Raw genomic sequence first — 25,382 nt, 5'->3', positions numbered from 1 at the left:
GCAGGCCCAGTTACCAGTCTCTTTGTCTCCTTCAAAAGCTCAGCTGGAAAGTGCCAGTCTCCTCCTCCCCATTGATTCAAGCATTATTGGGATTCTTAAGGAGAAATAGAGACATTTACCCCCCTGAAATCTTGTTATGTATGTTGGGTCTTATGGTTAGAATCTGCTGTAAGACTCTGGAGGATTGGATACCTATACTCCTGCCCAGGTTAGGTGAAGGGATAAGAAAGAACAGATCTCATCTCAGGGCAGGGGCTAATAACGGACATAAAGAACTCAATGGCGAAAGAGTGTACTTATTGCTACTGTTGTTGATATTTAACGAATACTGACTAGAATGCTTGCTGTGCGCCCGGCACTCCCATGCCTTCTCTCTGATCCTCCTACGAAGTACTTACTGTTTTTACCTTATTTTACAGAGAGCGATACTAAGACTTGGAAAGTTAAGTGAATTGCCAGAAGATGTCATAACTAGTCAATGTTGCAAGTCAGTGTTACAGTTGGCATGTGAACTCAAGAATGTGGTCTTCAGAATCCAAGCTATGATAGACTTAGTGGACCAAGCAAGAAAAGTATGTTTTGTTCCCTTTGACTCCCCATGAAACCAACTCAAAGATTTCAAATAGAGGGTAGGAAAGGACATGAGGTGGAGAAGAAGCCAGTTATAAGGAGACGTGCTCCCTTGCCTTTTTTTACTGAAATACAAATAAGTGTGATGTTGACATTACAGCAGCCTGAAGCACAGTGCACAGGTGCCGTAGCAACAGCATTTCCTAACTGGACTTTTCCGCCACCCAGAGCCTTGGTGTCGGGCAGCCGAGCCCACGGCTTGTATTTAATGCGAGTCTTGTCCAGGTTGAGCCCAGCACCTTGGATGCTGACTGTTGGCTCACTGCTCATGACAGATAGCTTCTTGACCAGAAATCTCTTCAGTATAACAGACCCCACTTCCCTCTCCCAGATTCATTCCTAATGTGACATCTGCTCTTTTAATCATAGCTCTGGCCCACATAGCTACTTAAATGCCCACAGCCCAGGAACTCCCTTTTTAGGTTATTTGGGTATTTACGTAGGGTTGATTCACTCCATACCTAGGAGTTTTGTCAGGTGTACTTACATTTAATACAATGTCATGCAGCTGGTAAGGAGGAATTGTGTACCATTTGAGTCAGTTTGATATCTTGAATATTTACTGAGAACTTACGTGGCAGACACCATGCTAGGCACACTGGGGAAGACATGACGTCGCATCATGGCTCCTCTGGCCCATCTTTTGGATTCTGTATTTTAACTTAGAATGCTCATGATTGTTCATCTTTACCATCTCTTTATCTTTCTTATGGATATTTAGTGGCTTGCTTATTTTTGTTATCAACTAATTCTCTGATATTACATTACACTTGACAGATAATCAATGATTATTTTATTTTGCCTCACACCAATGGAAGGAGGCTCTCCTGATATGTTAATCATTTTGGAAAGGGCCCCTTGGCTTCTCTTTCTGAACCCCTACCCCCTCCCTAGTGTAGCAGCACTTATTTTTTGGACTTCCTTTATGAAGAACACATCTGTCAACTTAACAGTAAAAAAACAAACAGCAAGTAGTTTGCAGGATGTACCGTATAAATATTTCTGTAGAGTGAGAACTCTTCTTTATCCAGCCTGACCTCCTTTATTATATTTTCACTTAAGAGATCTGAAAAGCTAAGTCAGTCCCAAAAACTTGTCAAAGATCAACGGACCTGGTTTAAAGACCAGTCACTTAAAAAAAAATCGTGAAGGAAATCCTTGGGTATATTTTTTCAATCAATGATTCTAAGATAAGGAAAATGTATGAAACCTGCAGTCACGCTAAGTCCTTCACTTTGTGGTGCAGTTACACACGTGGGTGTTGATTAATAAACATTCCCAGCGTGTTTTTCAAAATCACTGAAATTTGAGTTATGGCTCCAAATGGTTCCACGACTCACACATGAAAATCAGTTTAACTGTTTGATGATTGTACAGCATGTGTTTGAACACAGGCCAATGACTGTTTTGAGCATTTGGAATAAGATATATTACACCAGTCTGCTTTTTTTTTTTTTTTTAAGGAATTCCTTTATTATTTATTTATTTATTTATTTATATTTTTGGCTGTGTTGGGTCTTCGTTTCTGTGCGAGGGCTTTTCTCTAGTTGCGGCAAGCGGGGGCCACTCTTCATCGCGGTGCGCGGGCCTCGCACTATCGCGGCCTCTCTTGTTGCGGAGCACAAGCTCCAGACGCGCAGGCTCAGTAGTTGTGGCTCACGGGCCTAGTTGCTCCGCGGCATGTGGGATCTTCCCAGACCAGGGCTCGAACCCGTGTCCCCTGCATTGGCAGGCAGACTCTCAACCACTGCACCACCAGGGAAGCCCCACCAGTCTGCTTTGGAGTCTTGTCCTCAGATATGCCTTTCGTGGAGGATACAGCGTGGCACCATTGCAGGGTAGCCTCCACGATTCAGCTACGGGTCTTTCCAATTTTGGTGAACTGCGGATACTTGGAATTTTCCAATAACGACGGTTGGATTTCTAGGTCATCAGTGCCATTTTATTTACTTTCTCTGGGACTGTTGAAGGGATGGTTTCTTCCTGAAACATTGTAACGAGTGCCCATACATTAGTGTTCCAGAGGCCAAGAACAAATTTAGTGTTTGCTAAAGTTTATTGTAAATGTTAACTTCTAAAGATTTGCCAGGATCAGATGAGAAGGAAGAAGGCATCACACGGTGGCTGCATTTTAAGGGCCACTTTACAGTAATAAGAAGAGTCATGCGTTCAAGAGCATCAGAGGGGTTTTCAAAAGGGCGTCCATGGAAAGCAGATAAGACCAAACTTCAGATTTCCGTTTTCCTGCTTGTGGCGATCTTCAGATTTAAAAAGAAAATCAATTTTGTAAAAATACCTGTAAACACTTCCAGGTATTTGCCCTCACTTTAAATCATATCATGCAAATAATGAACTCCTTCACAGCCCTTTGCCTTTTTGGAATATGTTAATCTGAATGAAGCTTCTCACACTCTGCTCTCTGTGCCATTTCAGCCCTGTTAGGTCCAAGAACTGGAGAATCACATAATGCCAAGTCTCAGAAACAAGTGGTTGCATTTTTTTTTGGCCTTGAGAGTGGTTTTGGATTTTTTAATTTTTGTTTTCACATTACTCTGAATAAAGGTCCTGTCCTAATCCAGCCTCCTGACAAGTATGACCTGATGTACCCTAATATACATTTATTTCCTTCAGATGCCCATCAGTAACCTATCAAATGCCTAGTAACAAGGTTATTTTCTGTGCAACTGCGTATTTTATAAATAGCCATTTGCCGAAGTAATTTCAGAAATGTCCAACTTGAGGATTTATGCTATCTTTGCCAAAGGGTCATCCACACTGGCTTGTAAATACATTTAATTATAGGCTATTTCTCTGAAATGGATCAAAAGGGGAAATACTGGCTCAACCTCATTTATCATTAAATATAATTGTCTTCAGATCTCACCTGTGGAAAAGCCAAGGAGAACTACGCTTACATTTCTAACCTAGAGGACATTGGTATTAACACTTATTATTCATTAGGCCTTTATAGTTTTCTCCTTCACTGGATGGGTATTTTGTTTTATTTTTATTGAAGTATAATTGGCATGCATGATATTAGTTTCAGGTGTGCAACATAGAGATTTGATATTTGTATATTTTTGTGAAATGTTCGCCACAGTAACATTTGTCACAGTACATAGTTACAGATTTTTTTTTTCTTGTGATGAGAACTTTTAAGATTTATTCTCATAGCAACTTTCAAATATACAATAGAGTATTATTATTTAAAAAAAATTTTATTGAAGTATAGTTGATTTACAGTGTTGTGTTTCTGGTGTACAGCAAAGTGATTCAGTTATACATATATATGTATTCTTTTTCATTTTTTTAATTATGGTTTATCACAGGATATTGAATACAGTTACCTGTGCTGTACAGTAGGACCTTGTTGTTTATCCATCCTATATACAGTACTTTGCATCTGCTAGTTCCAAACTTCCAAACCAGTGCTTCCCCCCTTTCTCCCCCCTTGGCAACCACAAGTCTGTTATGTGTGTCTGTGAGTCTGTTTCTGTTCAGATAAATTCATTTGTATCGTATTTTAGATTCCACATATAAGTGATATATGGTATTTATCTTTCTCTTTCTGCCTTAGTTTGCTGAGTATGATGATCTCTAGGTCCATCCATGTAGCTGAAATTGGCATTCTTCTTTTTTAATGACTGAGTAATAGTCCATACAATACAGTATAATTAATTATAGTCACCCTGCTGTACATTACAGCCCCATGGCATATTTACTTTATAACTGGAAGTGTGTACCTTTTGACCCCCTTCACCCATTCTCCCCACCGCCATCTCTGGTGACCACCAATCTATTCTCTATATTCATGAGCTTGGGTTTGTTTTGTTTGTTTTTTGTTTTTTTTTTACTTGTTTCGCTAATCTTTAATGTAGCTTTCCCTGGATTCAGTTATACATATAAATCAATAGGAAAATTACAAGAATAGGAAAGTTAAAATAAAGCGTGGTTCTTGCTGCTTTTGTGATCACCTGTCTAAGGTTTAAAGACTTCTGTTATCATCTACTCACTTTATATTTATTGCAACTCTACTAATGTCCTTTTATGGCTGACTCTTGATTAGTAGCACGAATTCTTTAAAGCTTTTAAGCAAAAAGTTATCCTTTCTCTGTTCTGAAGCAACAAAGTTTGGTGTTCAGCTCAGCACATGTGCAAGTTCTTGGCCGGACACAGAGCTTCCTTTTGAAGTTCAGACAGCCTGCAGACCACCTCCCTTAGCAGCTAGTTAGCCAGCTCTCATGGGGAGGACGTAAGTCAGTCAGGCTCCTACAGGTTCACAGCAGAGCGTTACCTCTGCTTCCTGTGTATGTTTTAGCTAAAGTGAAAGATCTGTGTTTCATCAGCACACAGACCATCACTCCTTCCAGTACTTGCCAGAGTTGAGTCATGAAATCGCCCATTGCGGCACTTGGCAAAGACACTCTGGGGGCATCAGGAAGCTGTCCGCGTAGGCCATTCATTTCTCCAGGTTCTTTGAGCTCCCTCTATTGAGGTAAATCATCAGGAAACAATGTACCTTGGGTATATTATTTCAGCTCCCAGCAGAAATTCCATCATTCAGGTAAGATTTAATATTGTGCCTTCAGCACATGGGAGGAAAAAATATCCCATCTTTTGCACCACATAGTTGAAGACATTTGTATGAAAAAAAGTTTCTGTCTTTTACACCATAGATTTGAAGACGTTACTCAGTGTCCCTGATAAAGGGGCTTTCATAAAAAATTTCTCCGTGATATTAATGCCAAGGGGGGAAAATGTGCCTTGCATGTTTCCTTTTTGGTAAATTAAGAACTGTATCATGCAGTATTTCCTTTTTCTGTCTTAGTTGCAAGCAAACAGAGCTAAATTCGGTGCTCTGTTGGAGTACTTGACATCTCAAGCATGTGTAACGTTCCCTTTAACTAATTTCTGTTATTTTTAATAATCAAATGTTCGGTTACATACTTGATTTATTTTGAAAGTACTTGCATCCTTTTTTACAAGAATTAAACGAGCCAAACCAATAGTTAGCAAGGGAGATGATACTCGGCCATAATAGAGTTTGTAGCATTTTGTGCCTTAAAGAAGTAAGCTTCCATTGTCTTGCAAATTTACTCATCCTGGAATCCTGTAAATATGTTCAGCCCCGCCCACCTCCCCACATACTATATCAAACTGCATAAATACACCTGCCTTGACCTGATGTCTAGAGCCCAACTGCACATTTATTGAATCCATGTCTTAGGGGTACCTTTATGTTTTTATTGTATAATTGACTTGGCGTGTTGATGCAGGATCCTGATTCACTGAAGAGAGGTTTCTATCACAAAAACATTGATGAGTCTGGGTTTTCTGCAGTAAACCCTAACACACTTCAAACTTTCAGGCACAAATGTTAACAAAGGCTGCTTCTATACTTACATCAGTGGATTATAATCAAGAGGCATACACAAAACCCCTAAGTAAGAAGTGTGCTTAATATTTTTTTCCTGCTACTAAAAAAAGTGAACTCCAACTCGACTATGTTTCTGTTCTCACCAGCCCTACACATGAGCCTAGTTTTTGTGCGTCACTGCATCTCCCTTTTGCCCTGTGGGTGAAAATGGGTTCAATAAATATGTTCGCTGGACATTCTGAATGCTGAAAAGGACTGCTACCCATGAAATATGATTCCACAATCTTGATAGGAAGCAGAACCCTTACACAGTAATCTGTTTGCTCATGATTTACCACAGCTCAGATGTAACACAACTGATTTTGTACTGTGTAGGTCAAACATTATTAAAATTTTATGATTAAACTCTGAAGAGAATATGACAAAAATGTTACCATTTTAAAATTTCCGGGTGGTAGGTACATGTGTATTTGTTTTGTTACTCTTTGCACTATCCCCTATGTCTGTCATGATTTTTGCAAGTATGTACTGGAGAAAACCGGATCAGATGTGTTTGTTTAGGTTGGAGAGTGGATCAAGTTGGGGAGAGGAAACAACTGTGTCCTCTTCTTGTCAGGCATGGAGATTTTCAAGAGGTTTCTGTTAAAGAACAAAACCTTAACCTAGTTTGGACTATTTCCAGATGAAAACCATTGTTTGTAGACAGGAAAGGTTATTTATGATAATTTTTTGCATGTGATTTATTCATAGGTGTCAGCCTGGTACAGAGCAGCAGAAATTTCTGTATGCAAGGCTCTGCATATGCACCTCTAATTTAAGTGTCTGCTGTGTGAAATCATAGGCAGCCAGATTGCTCCCTGCAGGCTGCAAATCTAAAAGGGTCCTTCAGCACACTCCACAGCCAGTGGGAGGCTTCAGAGTCCTTAGCCTGTGGTTTTAGTTGCAGAAAAACCTGCAGACAACCAGCATGTAAGGTCAAATTTTTTGGTATGTCAAGATACCTTATTTAAAGAAACCCATGTCTGTGCGTGTGCGCGCGTGTGCGGTTGCACATGTGCATATGCATATGTATGTTTGTCACTGCTCTTGTTTTTTTTTTCTTTTTTTTTTTGGTTAAAGGGAACAGTATGATGTCCTGATCTATTTGACATTGATCACGAGCTATGTGATGCTGCACGGCTTCATGTAGACTAGAATTCTGGATGCTACGAACTTATACTTTCTAGACTATAGGCATAATTCTGGGTGTCTGGAGGTATAGTGCTGAGAGGAATTTTCACTTTCAGTTTTTAGGACACTCACTGGTCTAAAAGGCTCTTTTGAGGCAAGTGAAATGCAAGGCCGGGGGTTGGAGGGGAGAGGGAGGTATAGGGCTCAGTTACTATTCTCACACTCCTGGAGCATATGGCTTGTGGTACATGGAGATACATACGTATAGGAGAACTTTGATTTCAGGCAGGCCTTTGGGGCACGGTGCTGGTGGGTACAGCGGTGGCTCTCCACCTTTACTTCTGCCACCACATCCATCATACGTGAAACAAATTCCCATCAATAACACATCTCATTGAATGCAGTAATTCTTAACTAGGGGCAGGGGGTTACTGGGGGAATAAACTTCTTTCTTTAGAGATTGTGCCTCCGTCCCCTGCCTGCAGCTTGAGAACCACCAGTGGAGAATAAAGAACAGTCATCTAGGAATCTCAGTCCCTGGTTTGGGTGTCCTTTCTGCCATGAGTGGCTACTGAGATAGGGCTGACACCTAGTAGGTGATCAATAAGGATTTAGGGAGTGTTGAGTGAATTAACCAGCTGTGTAGTCTTAAGCAAGCCACTTAATCTCTGTGGCTTCTGTTTCCTCACCCGAGGAATGAGGGAAATGGATTCGATGACCTCCAGGGCCCCTTTCAGTTGTAAAATTGTATGATTCTGTGATTGGACCTTTACCTCAGAGGAAGATTAATTTGACAGGAGTATGAAGGATGGATAGAGTGAGAGCCAAGAGAGGGGGAATGCTCCTTCCTCTGAATTAGTCTGATATTTCCTTCTATGCTACTATTTTTAAAGCACGTATTTACCTTGGGGTCTTCCCAGTGATTTTGCATAGATCAGCTGTCAGTCTCTTCATTCTCTGGGAAGATTGTAAACTCATTCAGGACCGGAACCGTGACTTTCTGCCCACTTCTGTGTGCCTCAAAATTTAGGGCATTACAATGCCTGTCAGTGGTGTGAGGGAGCCACAGGGTGCTTTCTTTTCACACAGTTCGTTTAATCTGTGAGGGAAGCTGAAGAAACTGCAGGTGAGGCAGGGGAAGCAGCTGGGGAGGGTCTGAACTGCAAAGTGAACTTGACCGAGGCCAGGTGAGTCTCCAGCTTTTATGGCGGTCTAGTTAGCTGACCTAAAGACTCTGTTCTGGGAAAGCCCGGGGTGAGGAAAACGTGGCCTGGCCATAGGAAGCTTCTTTTTTCTCTTCCTGATTCTTTTGTCACTGGCCTTACGCTGTAGGTGTCCTTCAACTTATCGCTGCTTTGGCATTTTTCACATCTCATGAAGTACAACAGTTTTCTTCCTGGGCTACACATTCATCTACCAAAGGTCACACCCTGAGTAATAGCTCTTTCACCTTTTATGGCCCTTTTCCCTTCTGCTGTACATCTTTAGTTTTAGCAGCAGCTTTCTCTGTGTATATCTGCATGGTGCCTGTGAGTGCGGGTAAAATACTCTTTGGTCATTAAACCATTTATTCTCATGTGCGGCAGATAATGGTGACCTGCCCTTGGTCAGTAGTAGTGGAGCTTTAGAGAAATGGATGACCTGAGAAACTTAAGGAAGGTATAGCCCACGGGTCATGGTAGGTGGCTGGTCATGGTGGGGAGACGGACAGGAGCAGGTCTCAGAGGGTCATGCTAAGGATTTGGAATCTTGCTTTAAGAAGAAGGAGACGGAAATGGAGTTTTTCAGCAAGGGGGTGACCTGACTAGGTTTTCCGGTACAAGCTGACTGACTCCTCTGGAGGCCGTGAGCTTGAATGTGGAGAGACCAGATAGGAGCACCTGCAGACTCAGGGCGGGGCTGATAGAGCCTCAGGTGAGGGTTGTGTGCTGGCAAAGACGATGGGTAACATTTATTAAGTTCTAGATCTGGTCCAGACGTGCTGTTCGGACACCTGGTTTTAGATACGTCCTTTCCCCTTTCTGAGCTTCCTCCGTTTCCTCATCTGTAAAATAATAGGGGTAATAGTCAAGCCTACTCGAAGGGTTGTTTTGAGCATGGAATGAGATAACACATGTGAAGCCCCAAGCACGTACCAGCAGGTTGTAAATGCTATTAATTATTATTTTCCCCACCTCATAGTTGAGGAAACGGATTCCAGAGGCCAGACAAGTAGCAGGTGGATCTGAACTCAGACCTCTCTCCACAGTTTCACAGGATCCCCTCCTTAGCACCTCGCTGTCTCCTGGTACGGAGAGGCGTCCTGTGTCTCTTCCTAAACCCGTGGGAAGGGACGTCAGTTCGGTGCCAAGAGTGGGAAAGAAGCAAGCTGAGTGATGCTCCAACTGACTCCTAGCCCAACATGTTTGAAAGGTCCCCATCCTGCTCCCGAGACGGGGAGACACTCTAGGGGTCCAGGAGTCCCTCTGGTCTTCCTTGGACACCAGCAGCTTTCCCCTCACCTGGAATGTTGTTGGCTAAGAAAATCCCCTGCTGCTTAGGAGGGAGGGGCCACCTCTGGATCCTGGGAAACACTGTACCTACTGCCCTTACAGGGATCCTGAGTGGTGTTACTCCCAACCACATCCTTCAGCTTCAGAGCTTGGGGAACTGGTTGACTTTCAGCCTCACTCCAGAGCACCCTGTGATGGAGGGTACGCAGCGCCAAGGACACTTAGAGTTTATGATGCCCTTTGACAATGAGTGGTCTTTGGACTTCTAAGCGTTTTGCTTCCATCTGGTTCTTGGGGTGCATGTGCCCCCATATATTTGTTGGCATGGGCTAAGAGACATTCATGTGCAGCTGAGGAATGCAGATAGTTCTGAGCTGGCCTTTTAGTTTGGGAGCCCTCCAAAAGCAGTAAGTCTTTCAGGTTGTCTTGACATGGTACATTAAGAGGTGCAGGAAAGTGCTACATCCTGTAAAATATATACTTCAACCGTCCGGGCCTCCTGCACCCCCACCGCCAGGAAGGGTACGTACGTGTTCACTCATGTGTTTGTCGTCACCACCCTCTTAGCCAGAGGCCTCCATTGAGTGTTCACTGTGTCCCTTGCAGATGAATTGAAAGAGCAGAAAGAAAACCCCTATGCATGCCAGTCCGTATCTTGGAACTTCTCACTTTGAATGGACATAGCAAAAAATAAAATTTAACGAAATTAAGCCCCAATCCTGCTTCGTCATAACCAGGTGGTGCTGAGTAGAGGTTGCCCCCTTTCAATGGGGAATAAGTTTTCCAGCTGGCATAGTCCCCACATTTTCCTGTTTTTTGTTTTTTTGTTTTAAATACACTTTCTGCCATGCTCCTTTAACGTTCCTGCAGTAGTGCTTTCAAATTGCTTGTGAGAGTATAAATTGATACAGCTTAAATGAAGGGGAATTTGACAGTATCTAGCAGATTGTAAATATATGTATCCTTTGACCAGGCAATTTTCTTCAAGAAAATTTATTTTTATACTCATATATTTGCCAAGTGACATAAGAACAAGGTTATTCATTGAAGCATTGTTTATAATAGTGAAAGACTAGAAACAATCTATTCATAGACTGGTAACTGGTTAAAGAAGGATATGGCATACAACAGAATACTATGTAGCTATAAACGAACAGAAAAGAATGAGAAAGCTCTCTGTGAACCTATACGGACAAATATGGTATATTATTAAGTTAAATAAAAGGCAAGGTGCAGAACAGCATATAGAATGCTACTACCATCTCCCTCTTGAATTAAACAGGCTAGAGGGAACTCTGTATGTGTATTTGCTAGAGCATACGTAGACAATCTCAGGAAGGATGCACAGAAAGCCTATAGCATGATTGCCTCTGTGAGGTGGACCAGGAAGATGAGTGACAGGAGTTGAGAGGGCTAGATTTCATGGAATACCCTGATTTTTAAGCCATGTGATTGTATTACCTATTTTAAGAAAGAAAATTTTCTGCCTGAGCCCTGTAGGCATTTGCATCTGTGATGCAGTATATACTCCAATAAGAAATAAGGGATTGTGCCTTACCAAGTTTAAGAGTTTGTTGTTTCGGGGTTTTTTTTTAGGATTGAAAGAGTTTTTTTAATAAGAGTTATTAAAGGTCCCCTGGGTCTTGAAACTGTTGCTCTCAAGTTATTAACGTTTCCTCTGGAAAGTTGCACAGACATAGTGTCTGGCTTTAAATCATACCTATTTTCAGCTTCCCTTAAATCAGGAGTATCTTGTGCCATATCAATTAAAGTAAATGTACTTTCAATTAAAGGTGTTAAGTATGAGTCCGAAAAAGATTAATTCTTTATGAAAGAATGACCTTCAGTAGTTAGATCCAATTGGGCATTTTTCCAACTATATTTCATCCTGATGGGACAAGTCCACTACACACAATCAATCACTGTGATCTTTTCAAAGGTGGGTATTTTAGGTTCAGAGTCATAAAAGAATGACGTGACTAGGCAACCTCCACAACTTGAGCCACCGTTGATGTAGATAAAGATTATGGATGTTGGGTATTACTTTTGTAGGACTGATATGTAAAGAATAAGGATGTGCATGATGATATGCTGGGTATGGTTCTTATACCTCTCTGCTCATGAACTTAGTAGAACAAACTAATTTAGACAAGCCAGATCAAAAGAAAAAGAGGAAAGGAACAATGGCATAAATTATGGTCCAACCTAATTCCTTTTCTTTTTTTCTCCTTCCGTCATTTCATTATTAAACACACTGTAAATACTTGCTTTCCTAGTGATTATTTTTTCTTATTGAATTGTTGTAGTCCTAATTCAACCTTTGCTGATGCACAACACACAAAACCAAGTCTGTTAAATAAATGAATGCTTACTGATCTTTTTATAGTAACGTGTGAAATGTTGGGGAATATTTGTTTTCGCTCAAAAGTTAAAGGGAATTGAACATTTGTATTTGCATTAGGCATTTCCAGTATGGAATTGTTGGCCCTCACTCTGCCACTCATTAACTTTGTAAAAAAGCCATTGAATGTACTCACCAAAAAATGGGAAACAAGTAATACCTGCTTTGTGTATCTCAAAGGTTGATTATCAGGATCAAATGAAATTTGGTGTCAGTATTGCTCAAAGTGTGGTCCTGTAACCCCCAGGGGTCCTTGAGACCCTTTCAAGGAGCTTATGAGGTGGAAACTATTTTTACAATAATATTAAGAAAGTATTGGCCTTTTTCTCTCTCATTGTTTCACATACATACAGTAGAATTTCCAGTAGCTGGCTACATGATATGTGATATTGCAGCAGATTGAATACAGAGGCAAATATAAGAATCCAGCTACCTGAAGACAGACATTACAGAGGTTTACAAAAATAGAAAACAATGCATTCTTTTCACTGATTTGTTTTTCTTTTGGAAAGTAAAATAATTTTACGTAAAAAAAATTTTTTTGACATTAACATGTGATGGGCTGATTATTTTCATTTTCAAGTGAATTAATGCTTTAAGACTTATCAGTTTTAATTCCTAATACAGTAAATATTGATAGATACAACCGACATAAACAAAAGTTCCTTAGGTGTCCTTGATACTTTTTAAGAATGTAAAAGAGTCCTAAGACCAAAAAGTTTGAGAACTGCCGACGGATATGAAAACGCTGTGTAATGTGTGGTGACATTGTAGTTTATTAAGAAAATTCAGGCAACATGCAGACAGCCCTTCTGGTGCAGGCACTGGTTGTTCATGGCCCACTCCACTTCCAGGGCAGGCTTGCTTTGCCTGGGGTCCAAGATGATCTCTGAACCATCTACAGTTGCTTGCAATTTCATGTGTCGGTCATGTGTCTGCTTTTTTAGTGGGAGCATTCATAATTTTCACAGTTTTCAGATTCTCAGAAGGTCCTGAAAGAAGCACAGCTATAGGAATTGCTAATGTCCACTAGTTCCCATTCTATCTTCAAGAGGAGTAGCGATAAAGTCATGGTGCGGACACCCGAGAGGAGATGCCGAGGTTCCAGGCTCTCATGTCGGTAGCCTGGGCTTGGTTGTCTCTGGAGTTCTTGACCCTTTACCTCTCTGGTTGTGGAAGGTATTAGACTTGGGTCAGCTTCTCTAGGCACTGGGAGAAGGGCTTTCTCTCAGTTGGTACCATGCCTTTGTCATCGTTCTGGGCCTCCTCTCACTTGGTGTCGTAGGATGTGGTAGGACATAAAGAACCACCATCAGGCTATGGTCCAAAAAGGTCCCATAGACTGACGTCATCAAGATTCGGGCACTGTACCTAGAGACCAGGAGATATTACCAGAGTTTTAGAGTAGCAAACTGGAGTATCAAAGGGTTTGATCAGACTCTCCTGGCACCGGAAGGAGGATGTTCAGGGCTTGGTATTCAGACCATCTCTGTCTCTGTCTCTGGCACTCTTGGCAGCTGAGCAAAGAGTTGAATGCATACAGAAATGACTATTTCATGTGTCCTACTGCAGTTTCTTAAAAGTTTTTTTTTTAATTAACTTTAATTCTAGCATCTGTCGAGAGTTACTCATAATATTTTAGTGTTCTTATGAGAAAATAAAACCGTTCTAATTATAACTCACTGGCCTTTACTATTATGTCTTGAAATTAATATGAATGGAAAACTCGTATCTTAGATACTTATTTGTTCCATATTTCTGCAGTGTCATTTGATATTTTGATTGAACGTACATGTGTGTCTATTGTAGTTTTATGTAAGCATTTTAAATTTCTTAAAAGTTTTATATATTCAGTGGGCAATTTCATAACATTCAGAGGTCCCCCTCTATTTATTTAGATAAAATTTTTAACAACAAAATACACACCTTATTCTGGACATTTTTGTTGTATGATTTATTGTATAGTGCTGTCGTGAAGTTTATCGCTAAGGCTATCTTCCTTGTTTGTTTCACTTTTAAAAATAATTTGAGGGGACTTCCCTGGTGGTACAGTGGTTAAGACTTCGTCTTCCAATGCAGGGGGTGTGGGTTCGATCCCTGGTCGAGGAGCTAAGATCCCACAGGCTTCACGGCCAAAAAACCAAAACAAAAAACAGAAGCAATAGTGTGACAAATTCAATAAAAACTTTAAAAATGGTCCACATCAAAAAAAAAAATACTTAAAAAAAAATTAAAATAATTTGATAAAATACTATTTTCCCAGGAAAAATATGAAAAATGTATTGAATACTATTTATGCTAGACTAAAAGCTTCTGAAATCTTTAATTATGGAATTAAATTTAAGGTTACTGATTTAGTGTAGATTTTATAAAAGGAGCATTTAGTTTTGGAATTTTGTGATACAATCATGTTTGTATAAGGTAAATTCAATCAGTTAAACAATACCTCCCTTTATTATTGTCATAACTGCCTCTTCCAGTGGAAGAAATATTTAGAAGTAACCCAAAACTATTAAATACTATCTATATGTCAGTAGCACCTTGTAAAAATTGGAATGCATTTAGTTTGGTTAAACTTTGCTTCCTTAGATTTTAATGTGCTATTTGTTATGTATTTCAGGAACTCCAGAAAGGAACTTAATGATATACGATTTGAGTTTACTCCAGGAAGAGGTAAGTTTTCATTGAAATTATCATTTTATTGCTACCAAGAGCATTTCAGAAATTGATTACAAGCATGTGGTTATAATTTGCTATTCAAAAACGTGTTCTCTAAAAACAAAGGAAGGAAGAAAGGAAGGATTTGCAGTAATTGTGGGGAATCCAAACCGAACCCACTACTGACTGCATGAATTCCAGGGACACGTGCTGCACAGAATATACGCACTTATAAATTAGATCTATTAGCTCGACCATGAAAAGAAGTGCTGGCGTGGTGATGCAGGGCCTAAAGGACATTATGATGAGTGTGATGAGACGCGCATAGCAGTCTTAATTAGGGTTGAGCAACAAACAATGACATCAGACCAAAAGGTAGCATACTTTGCCTCTCTGTTGTCGGTTCAGATTACACGAAGCCTGTGCTGAGGAGTATCTGGGCCTCTACTTGCTGCAGGCACCGCTAGGAAACTTGGTAGGAACAGTGCTAGTCTTGCAGCCAAATATAATTTTAGTATTTTTTTTTATCAGTATTTCTTCTAGTTTTTTTTTTTTTAGCTATTTTAAGTTTATTCTTTTTTTTTTAATTAATTAATTTCATTTATTTTTGTCTGTGTTGGGTCTTTGTTGCTGTGCGTGGGCTTTCTCTAGTTGCGGCAAGTGGGGGCTACTCTTTGTTGCAGTGTGCAGGCTTCTCATTGCAGTGGCTTCTCTTGTTGTGGAGCATGGGCTCTAGGCATGCAGGCTTCAGGAGTTGCGGCACATGGGCTCAGTAGTTGTGGCTCGCGGGCTCTAGAGTACAGGCTCAGTAGTTGTGGTGCACGGGCTTAGTTGCTCCGTGGCATGTGGGATCTTCCCAGACCAGGGCTTGAACCCGTCCATGTCCCCTGCATTGGCAGGCGGATTCTCAACCACTGCGCTACCAGGGAAGCCCAATTTTAGTATTTTGAGTAGTTATTAAAAGAGTTTCAAGGCTAGACTGGTTGCTCTTTTAGCGCCTGGATGCCTGGAAGTCATCGAGCCATGTCCTGTTTCTTGGTGTCTCTAGCACCTGGCAGGTGCCTGGTATGCAGGAGAATCTCAAGTCACTTTGGTTAATTATTGGATACAGGCTTTGGAGATCACAGCATCAGTTGTTAAACAAAAATTGCTCTTTGCTCTCTTTAGTTCATAACCAAAACAATCTGGAGAAGTGAAAATCAGATGCTAATGCTAAGACTGGAGCTGTTCACCTTGATCTCTGGTTTCAGACTTTTATATACATGAAAACAGCCTCGATGTCTCATTAGTCTTATACATTTGAACGTATTAATATATGTAAGCTAATAACATTCTATAATTATTTTATGTATTAGAACTCCACGTAAATTTTTATTCGATTAAATAAATTGTATTTGCTAAAATTTTGAAAACCCGAAACTTTCTAGCTTGATAGCTAGTCAATCAGTTAACTGCTTGACCTCCCTGCTGTTATCAACTGTAAGAAGACACAAACTCAAATGCTTACAGGAGCCAAAGTGAATGGTGGGAACTTCAGAAAACCAGAGAGTTCTGTCTAAATACATTCAGGTTCAGTGCCCAAACAAAGTATGTTCCTGGGCCATAGGTGGTCAGTCATAAATTCATTGGCCCTGATGTCTAGTCCCCTGTAAACACAAAGATTTCATGACTTCCAGTATATTTGAATTAAACGTATCTTTTTACAAAAGAAATGTGAATAAGGCCCTAGTGAATTTGCTAACTGATCTTTCTTTCTGGGGGCAGTCTTTGACAATTTAGAGTCAGTCTGTGAAATTGAACAGCTGCCGGTTGCTGTTATCAAAAAGCTGTTTTGTCATAATATAAAGATACTGAGCAGCCAATACTGTAATAAAATCTAGCAATTATATAATAAATGTTTCAGGTATAGTAAGTAAAAGAATTCTTATTTTAAGGGTTTTTTTTTCATCTGATTGTTTAAGATTGACAGTGGCAATAAGAGTCAATTTTAATTTCAAAGGTACCAAAGAAATGAATTTCTGAGTTGAGGATTGCTGGGGATAAGATGGCCTTATCAGCGTTACCTGGCCCTTTGTGCTAGCTTTGGCAGCCTCATTTGCCATGGTTAGATTCAGACTCTCTGCATTTGTTGCCCAGACAGAAACCATAGTGCTGGCTTCCTGATGATAGCTGACCTTCCCTGGGGAACGAGCACAGCCGTTTAGTTTCAGAAACACCATAGCTATATCACTGCACCTCTGTGATTACTGATGCTGTCTGCATTTGAGATGTTGTTTGCGCTCCATCTGTGCATGCGTACCGTGTGTACTATGTCTCTGGTGTATACACACATAAATATATACGTCATTGAGTGTATAATATGAACATACCAAATATTCTGTCGTCATTTGAGGGCAAGCCCTTTGTGTTTACTGTGTTGCTGTAATGATCTAGAAAGCAGAGCGTACGTGATTATTTATGATTATTTAACCCATTTACACATTAGGAATGTCAAGCAGCTTAAAGAAAAATAAATTACCAATTACCTTCAAGTTTTTTTTCTAAACTATTAATGATATGTTACTTAACATGCATGAAAAATAACTGCTTAATGGCACACACACAAACAAGGAATATTTCCATTTTTGACCAACCAGCACAACCCTTTTGCTATTTTAATATGACTCATTTGGTACCCAAGAGTCCTGAAAATAGTCAGAGATGCTGTACACTTTGATCATTTGGGAACATTAATTTGCTTCCGTACTGCTTTAGTGCTAGCCCTCAATGTGACTTTGTTGATTATTCCATTTTCAACTACTTTCTTTGATTATAGCTCCTTACTCAAGTATAAGATCTTACTGATACTTTAGAGATGGTGGTAACACATCCAGTTGCTTTAACAGAAGGTCAGTCAGTAGAAGTGTAACCACTGACTACTCTGTGCCCGGCGTCTACGAGGCAGGCACTTTAATTCAATAGGCTTCTTTTCCTGAAGTTTCTAGTGGCATCCAGGAAGATGGCGATTGTGAGGCTGAATGTTCTAGCCGAGCTTTTAAAGCTACATCATTTTCAGAGTAGAGCCTTTCATTATGCTACCCTGGGTTCCGTGCTATGAGAGGTTTTATCTCTGAGAGAATTTTATAAGGTGTTTCTTGTACTTCTAACAGTAAGGACAAGGCCCAAGATAAGCCCACCTTTTATGGAATTTCATTGTTTAGTAAGATTCCTATGTTTTTCTTTTCCATTTCCTTCATTCCATTTCACTGAATGAGTAAAATGATAGAATACCACAGTTTCTCTGAAAGTACAAAGAATATATATCAGCTCTCAAATTTTTATTGGAGATTTAGGAAATAGGGCCACGTATGAGAGGGAGAAAGAGCACAAGGGTGTAAGGAGCGTTTCACATGATCTTTGACTGCCTCATCATCTTCAATTACCATTTGTTGAGTAATTACTATGAGTCAGACACTGGGCTAATAAGCACATTAAAGCCCAGTGTGAAAGATAATTGTACCTTCAACGATGTGCTCATACAGGCGAGTGTGTGCGCGCACGCACACACACACAGACACACACACTCGAGCCCACATACATAATCACCACATGTGAAACACAGATTAAGCAGGGAAACCCAGTCTGTGTTGAGGGCAGGCTTTGGCATAGCAAACTGCAATTCAGTTTAGGTGCTGTTTGATTTAGGAGCTATGCTTTCCCAGTTTCTTCTTATCCATCTATAGTACTGGCTATTTGTGAGAATATCAGGCCGCCATGGAGACCATGTCATCTCCCTTGTGAAAACATAGGGGTTCATAATGGTTCTTTGAGCACATGGCAATTTATCAATTTCCCTTTACAAAGCCTTCAAACAGACTTCTCACTATTATCATGTTCGTGTATAACCTCTCAATTAAGTAATTTCAGTTATATTCACTTGCTACAGCCTGTTCAGTCCCATCTTTATGAGACTGCTAACTCCTGTCACTTATCATTGAGAAACTACATTCTTTTATCCAACCACATTTTCTAAGAGAATGAGTCTGTTGCTATCAAATGATCAATGTCATGTTAAAGGATTTTCTTAATAGCATAAATTTAAATAGCTCATCTTAATAGTCCAACAAGCTCATAGGCTGTTTGTACCAAATATGAGGTTGTATCAAATGCTACGTCTTCAACCTTTGCCATAAATTCTAACTCAGTGGCTACTAATGATAGAAAAGGATTGATGGTGGCTGGAGTTTACCTTGGCAAGAAAGAAAAGCAGGGTTCATAGGCAACAGTTATGAGCTAACTTCTAGAGGTGCATTTGAGAATAATTCAGATAGTAGACAAAGGGTAATAGTTTTTTGGTTCAACAAAAATGAAACAGTAAGTTTGTATAACTTCTGTTGAATAAAGAGCAAAGGATGCAAATTGTACGTGGCAAATGTATTTCACATTGCTTCTGAATTTTCCTCCTGATAGAATCTGAATTGTTGAATTGAAACACACATGGATGATTTTTCTAAATGAAAAATATATATTTTACATGGTACTGGATTGTTGGTTTTTACTGTATGGTTACTGATACACCTTCATTTCACGTTTGGGCAGATACGGCAGACGGCGTTTCTCAGGAGCTCTTCTCTGCTGGCTTAGTCGATGGTCATGATGTAGTTATAGGTAAGTCACTTTTTAATGCATGTAGTGTCATTTTGTTGATACATCAAATGGAAATGCACTTAGAAACAAAAGTTTTCATAAAGGAATAATTTATTCTGTGAATTTCTGAAAATTTCTTGAATTCTTATCTTTTATGTGAAATAAGTATATTTAAGAGTCATATTTAACTTCCTGTTTCAAAAGCTCTTAATGTAATTCTGTCCCATTTGTCTGGACGTGATTTATCCAGTGCAGAACGTCACTTATTGGAGATAAAACAAAGAACCTAGAAGACCGAAACGTCCATGACATAGCAAACCCAAGATACTATAAATTCCGTGCAGCAAAGTATGGGAACTTCTGAGGTCCTTTCTCTGAGTTTCTCTATTCTTTTTCCTAGCTCTTAGCAAGGTTCATTCATTATAAAATTTTAAGGTTGGCTAGGACTTAACGATCATTCAGGCCAGTTCTACCATTGTGTAGACGAGGAAGCGAATTCCTAAAGTGATTCAGTGGTTTGTCCAGGGCCATGCAGCTGGGTTGCGGCAGAATCACCACACTTTGAGACCGTGGCTCTTTCTACTACTTTTAGAATCAAGAAAAAGCTGCGTGGAAATAGGGGAGCCTGCTAGCTCTAGGCATGCTGATAGGAGCAAGAAGTGACGGCTGGCCAAGCGAGGCAGGAAAGCTGTAAGAGGCAGACAGTGTCATCTAAGAAGGAGCGTAGCCTGATTCTACCTAGGGTGAGGGTGAAGGGCTCCACACTCTTCAGCAAATTCTGAGTTTATGAAGATTTTATAATGTAGCCTATTACTGCATATTGGTAATGATGACCCTAAGTAATTAAGATGAGTTAATATTAATGTTAATTATGACATTCATTATATTGTTAATTACATATAATATAATTATAATAACACTATAATAGTATTATGATAAAACTTTCTTTAAAAATATTCAAATCAAAACCAATCCTTGGGGCTTCCCTGGTGGCGCAGTGGTTGGGAGTCTGCCTGCCAATGCGGGGGACACGGGTTCGAGCCCTGGTCTGGGAGGATCCCACATGCCGCGGAGCAACTAGGCCCGTGAGCCACAATTGCTGAGCCTGCGCGTCTGGAGCCTGTGCTCCGCAGCAGGAGAGGCCGCGATAGTGAGAAGCCCGCGCACCGCGATGAAGAGTGGCCCCCACTTGCCGCAACTGGAGAGAGCCCTTGCACAGAAACCAAGACCCAACACAGCCAAAATAAATAAATTAAATAATTAATACTAAAAAAAAAAAACAAACCCTGGGTTCAATGAAAAAAAAAAAAAAAAACCAATCCTTGAAATAGCTTGGGCCCCTTAAATGATATGTTTTAACTTTTAAAAAAATCACTTACTTGAAATAAATCCTTCCCCAGTAATACTGGAGTGTGTCACTAAGAGGGAGCTTGACGTAGATATACTTAGCCATCAGAATAGTTTGTTCTTAGAATCTCTATAATATACATCATTATAAAGTGAATTGTTTGGGCTTCCCTGGTGGCGCAGTGGTTGAGAATCCGCCTGCCAATGCAGGGGACATGGGTTCAAGCCCTGGTCCGGGAAGATCCCACATGCCACGTAGCAACTAAGCCCGTGCGCCACAACTACTGAGCCTGTGCTCTAGAGCCCATGTGCCACAACTGCTGAAGCCTGTGCACCTGGAGCCCATGCTCCGCAACAAGAGAAGCCACTGCAATGAGAAGCCCGCTCACTGCAACGAAGAGTAGCCCCCGCTCACCGCAACTAGAGAAAGCCTGTGCGCAGCAACGAAGACTCAATGCAGCCAAAAATAAATAAATAAATTTATTAAAAAGTAAATAAAGTGAATTGTTTATGTAAATAAGAGTAACGGGGTTTAGTGGGAGATTGGAATTCTGACTAAAGAATCAGTATCTAATATGTTATTGGTATACAAATATTCATAAATGTAGATACAAAGATATCTTTGTAATTAGAAAAAAGTAAGCTTTTCCCTATTAATTACACATGAAGTATACACATTGGCCTCACAAGGGAGCTCTGTTTCCTTTGCCAAGTGGTAGATGTGTAAAGAGATATAGACATATTTTAAAGGAAAGTGACATACATCATGCACATGTACATACAGGTGTGTGTATATATTTCCTTGTATATTGTCTTTCATACTTTACTTTAAAACCTTGTGAGTTCCCATGGCCAGCTGAGTTCTTACCTCAGTTTTCTGATCAAATGTGAGGGGAAGTTGAGTAATAAGATCTATTCAACTTTGGCATCTATTGTATCAATAAGTTCCATCTCAGAATTCTTTATGTTAACAGTTGATAAAGGTAGATTCTCTCATTTGAAAAAATGAGCACATACCTCTGTGTCTTAGTTTACCTGAAGAAATAAGGAGAAAAGTTAATGGCTAGATCAAGATACCCTGTAAGGTATTGATATATTTTCCTTAAAGAGAGCTATGGTCCATACCCAAAGCAGCCAGAATTTAAAATTAATTAACAAATAAAAAATAATTTTAGAACACCCACTAATGTCTCCTATTTGGCAAAAAGTTGAGGAGCACATAGTCTTTTGACTTGAGGTCATCGTGGTAGGTGGTGGAGCAGGAAGAATAAAAGAGGTTCGTGGAGAAGTATCAGGTCACGATGATCTTGCTTCAGGCCTACAGTCAAATTTAGTGTACTTCTTTTTTTGCCCCAGGCTCAGCTGAATCTAAACTAGAGGATTTTGGATTGTTGAGTTTTTTAAAAGTGGAAATTATGGCATAATTCATGTCCAGCTTATTGAGTGTGATTTAAATAACCAGAGAGCTTCTGTTTTTCTATGCTGTATTTATTCTTCCCCCAATTTTTCATTTTGCCTTTTTCCCCTTCTTAGAGCTGAAGTGTAGAGTGTTGGAGTGAGACTGAGCGTGTGCACTTGTTCCTTATCTAGCAGTACTGACCACGCCTCGTAGGGACAGCGCACCTAAGAGTTACAATGTCTGCATATTTCATTTGATCATCACATCAATTCTATAAGGTAGAGAGGACAGGTTTTAATCAGTATTTTATGGACAAAAAAGGGAGATCAAAAGAAGTTTCTGGGTTATTATAACTTGTCATAGTCCCTGAACTTGGATCTTGTGACTCCAAGCCCAGAGCCTAATCCTGAACCTGACACTCTGTGTACAATTAATCCAATATCTTTAGCCTTGAAGAACAGACCTAGATCATTTTAACTGGTTTCGGTGTCTCCTGGAAAAAAAAAAAAATAGCTTGCCCTTATCTGTTTTTCCTATATCAGTAGATGATTTATATTTTAAGTGTTGACTACTTGATAGAAGGATGAAATGTGTTTAATTCTGTCTCCTCTAACCTATCTCAGCCCCTCCTGCATCACTTACTTCCCTCTTTACTAGATTTGTCCCACCAGCACATGGACATGTTTTTGTCTCCCATTCTAAAGCCCTCTCTTTACCCCACCTCCCATTACAGCTACTTCTCTTCATCCCCTTACAACTAAAGTCCTCAAAAGAATTGCCCCTGACTTGAGTTCTTCTTCTACCACTGTCTCTTGAACTCACTCCAATCAACTTCCTCACTCCACTCAGACTATTTTTTCCAAAGCCATATCTGGGGAAGGCACACCCTTGGTAGATAAAATGACAAATGCAAAGATAGATGTGGCCAGAGTGGAGTGAGCAAGATGGAGGGAGAGAAGATACATGATCTGTGAATGACTGCCTGCCACGCTCCTAAATCCAGTGGTTAATTCTCAGTGACCTGTCAGCAGCATTGGGCATAGTGGACAATGCCCTGCTCCATAAGTGTTTCCATTTGGTTTTTAAGACTCCATTCTCTCTTGGTTCTCCCACCTTATTTATGCTTCCTTCTTAGTCTTTTTTGTTGGTTCCTCCTCATCTCTCTGACCCAGAAATATTGACATGTCCAAGAACTCTTTCCCTGGATTTCTCCTCTTTTCTCTAGTCACTCACATCCTTGGTGATACCATCTGGTTACATGGTATTAATACCTTCCACTCTCTAACTCCCACATTTATATCTCCAGCACAGACCTATCCTTTGAATTCCAGACTCATATTCAGCTCTCTTTTTGGCATCTTCACATAGAAGGCTAATCACTATCCCAGGTTTAATTAACATCTCCAAGAAGCAGCCTCTGTTGTTCCTCCCAATCTGCCCTTCCAGCAGCCTTGTACTCTAAGTTGATGTCAGCTCCATGTTTTCAGGTGCATAAGCCGGAAACCTAAGAGTTGTCCTTGACTTTTCTTTCTCTCATACTCAATATCCAGCCTATCTAAATGTACCCAAGACTCAGCCATTATTCACCATCTCCCATCCTGTTTCAAACCCCTCTCATCTCTCAGTTGAATTATTGCCTTCATCTGGTCACTGGTCTCCCTGCTTATGACTTTGCCTCCTTTCAGCCTATTCTCATCACAGCAGCCAGAGAGATCCAAGTAAAACATAAGTCAGATACAAAAGGCCACACATATTATGATTCCATGTATATGAAATGACCACAATATGCAAATGTAGAGTCAGAACGTAGAGTAGTGGTTGCCAGGGCCTGAGAGGGACAGGGAAAAGGGGAGTGACTGCTTAGGGGTCTTGGGCTTCTCTTTGAAGTGCTGAAAACATTCTGGAATTAGAAGTGGTGATGGTTGTACAACCTTGTGACTATACTAAAAACCACTGAATTGTGCCCTCTAAAAGGGTGAGTTTTATGATATGTGAATTACATCTCAAGAAAAAAATGTGAGATCACATTAATGCTTTAAATAAAACTCTAATAGCTCTCCATCCCACATCTCAATGGCTTACAATCCTCTATATGATCTGTCCCCTGTCATTTCTCAGACCCTTCCCTCTCTTTGGCTCTCCCTCTTCCCCATTTCACCCCAGCCACACTGGCTTTTATACTTGGGATGCTCCTTCCCCAGGTACACCTGGGTATCTCCTAGTGCTTAAATGCTGCCTCTCAAAGGGGCCTTCCCTGACCGGCCTACTTAGAATTGCAACCCGCCCCCAACTCTCTACCCCCATCCTTACTTAAGTACTTTACCTAGTCTCTCCCCATCTAATAGGCTATAGTTCATTTATTCATTTTTTAACTATATAGGATTTTCCCTTGAGCATAAGTTTCTTGAAGGCCAGGATTTTTGTTTTGTTAAGTGCTGTTTTCCCGGTGCCTAAACTGTACATTTCATATAGTAGCCACTCAATAACTTGTTAGAGATAAACAAATACTACCTTGAAATATAGAGATATCTCATAACACTTTCTAAAGAAGGCTATTTTAAGTATAGGATTCAATTATTTTAAGAATCTTGCTTTCAAGAGTACAGAATTCGAGTGGCATTTCACAAATATGAAATACATTCACTTGACAAAGTTTGCACCAAAAATAATCCAGTTCAATTGAGAACATTGGCACGTAGAGATCTGGGTGATTTCTTGTGTGTGTATTTTTTCAGTTTCCATAATATAAAACAGCTAACATTTAAATAGATTAAAAAATCCTTTTTTTCCCCACCAGAATTTCCTCTTGAATCAGAGTAAATGCTTAGGGCAATATAAAAAAACTGAATAAAGCAATAGTATATGTTATGGTTCAGTGAGTGTTATGACTTCTACTGTAATGTGGCAAACATAATGTTACAAAAAATTTTTCAGTATCCAGCTTCAGGGTAATCTGCCTTTAGCGCCGACCTTCACAAAGCAGAATTTAGACTGAAGGAGCAGTTTAGTGACATGGGGTGATTGCTTTCTCACACAAGCAGAGCAGCACAGAAATTAAATGCAGCATTTGTAGACTGAAATCATAAACTCACTTCAGTTGTGCTTCAATGCAGCACTACCTTAGGCAAGAAACAGAAAATATATCTAGGCCTTGTGTAAATCAGAACTAAGAATGACAAGGCCTCCTGGGTGGGTGTTGGTTTAAAAAGTAAGTTAACTTTGCAAGATGCAAAACTTGATGCACGTATGAATTTGCTTCTCTTGCCTTGCTGGGATGGCTGA

General features: G+C 40.1%; 1 protein-coding gene across 5 annotated transcripts in view; it reads left to right on the top strand.

Annotated features, from left to right (window-relative positions):
* The window catches only part of STK39 (serine/threonine kinase 39), a 304,504-nt gene that overhangs the window by 232,399 nt on the left and 46,723 nt on the right, over window positions 1-25,382 (top strand). For all 5 annotated transcript variants that reach the window (XM_082465063.1, XM_082465065.1, XM_082465066.1 and 2 more), the window contains 2 exons: window positions 14,691-14,743; window positions 19,307-19,375. In XM_082465063.1, the coding sequence (XP_082321189.1) occupies window positions 14,691-14,743; window positions 19,307-19,375 (122 nt within the window). The remainder of the gene's footprint in view (window positions 1-14,690; window positions 14,744-19,306; window positions 19,376-25,382) is intronic.

Source organism: Balaenoptera physalus (assembly GCF_965194825.1).
Source record: "Balaenoptera physalus genome assembly, chromosome: 6".
Lineage (NCBI taxonomy): Eukaryota > Metazoa > Chordata > Mammalia > Artiodactyla > Balaenopteridae > Balaenoptera > Balaenoptera physalus.
This window is presented reverse-complemented; position numbering and strand designations above follow the sequence as displayed.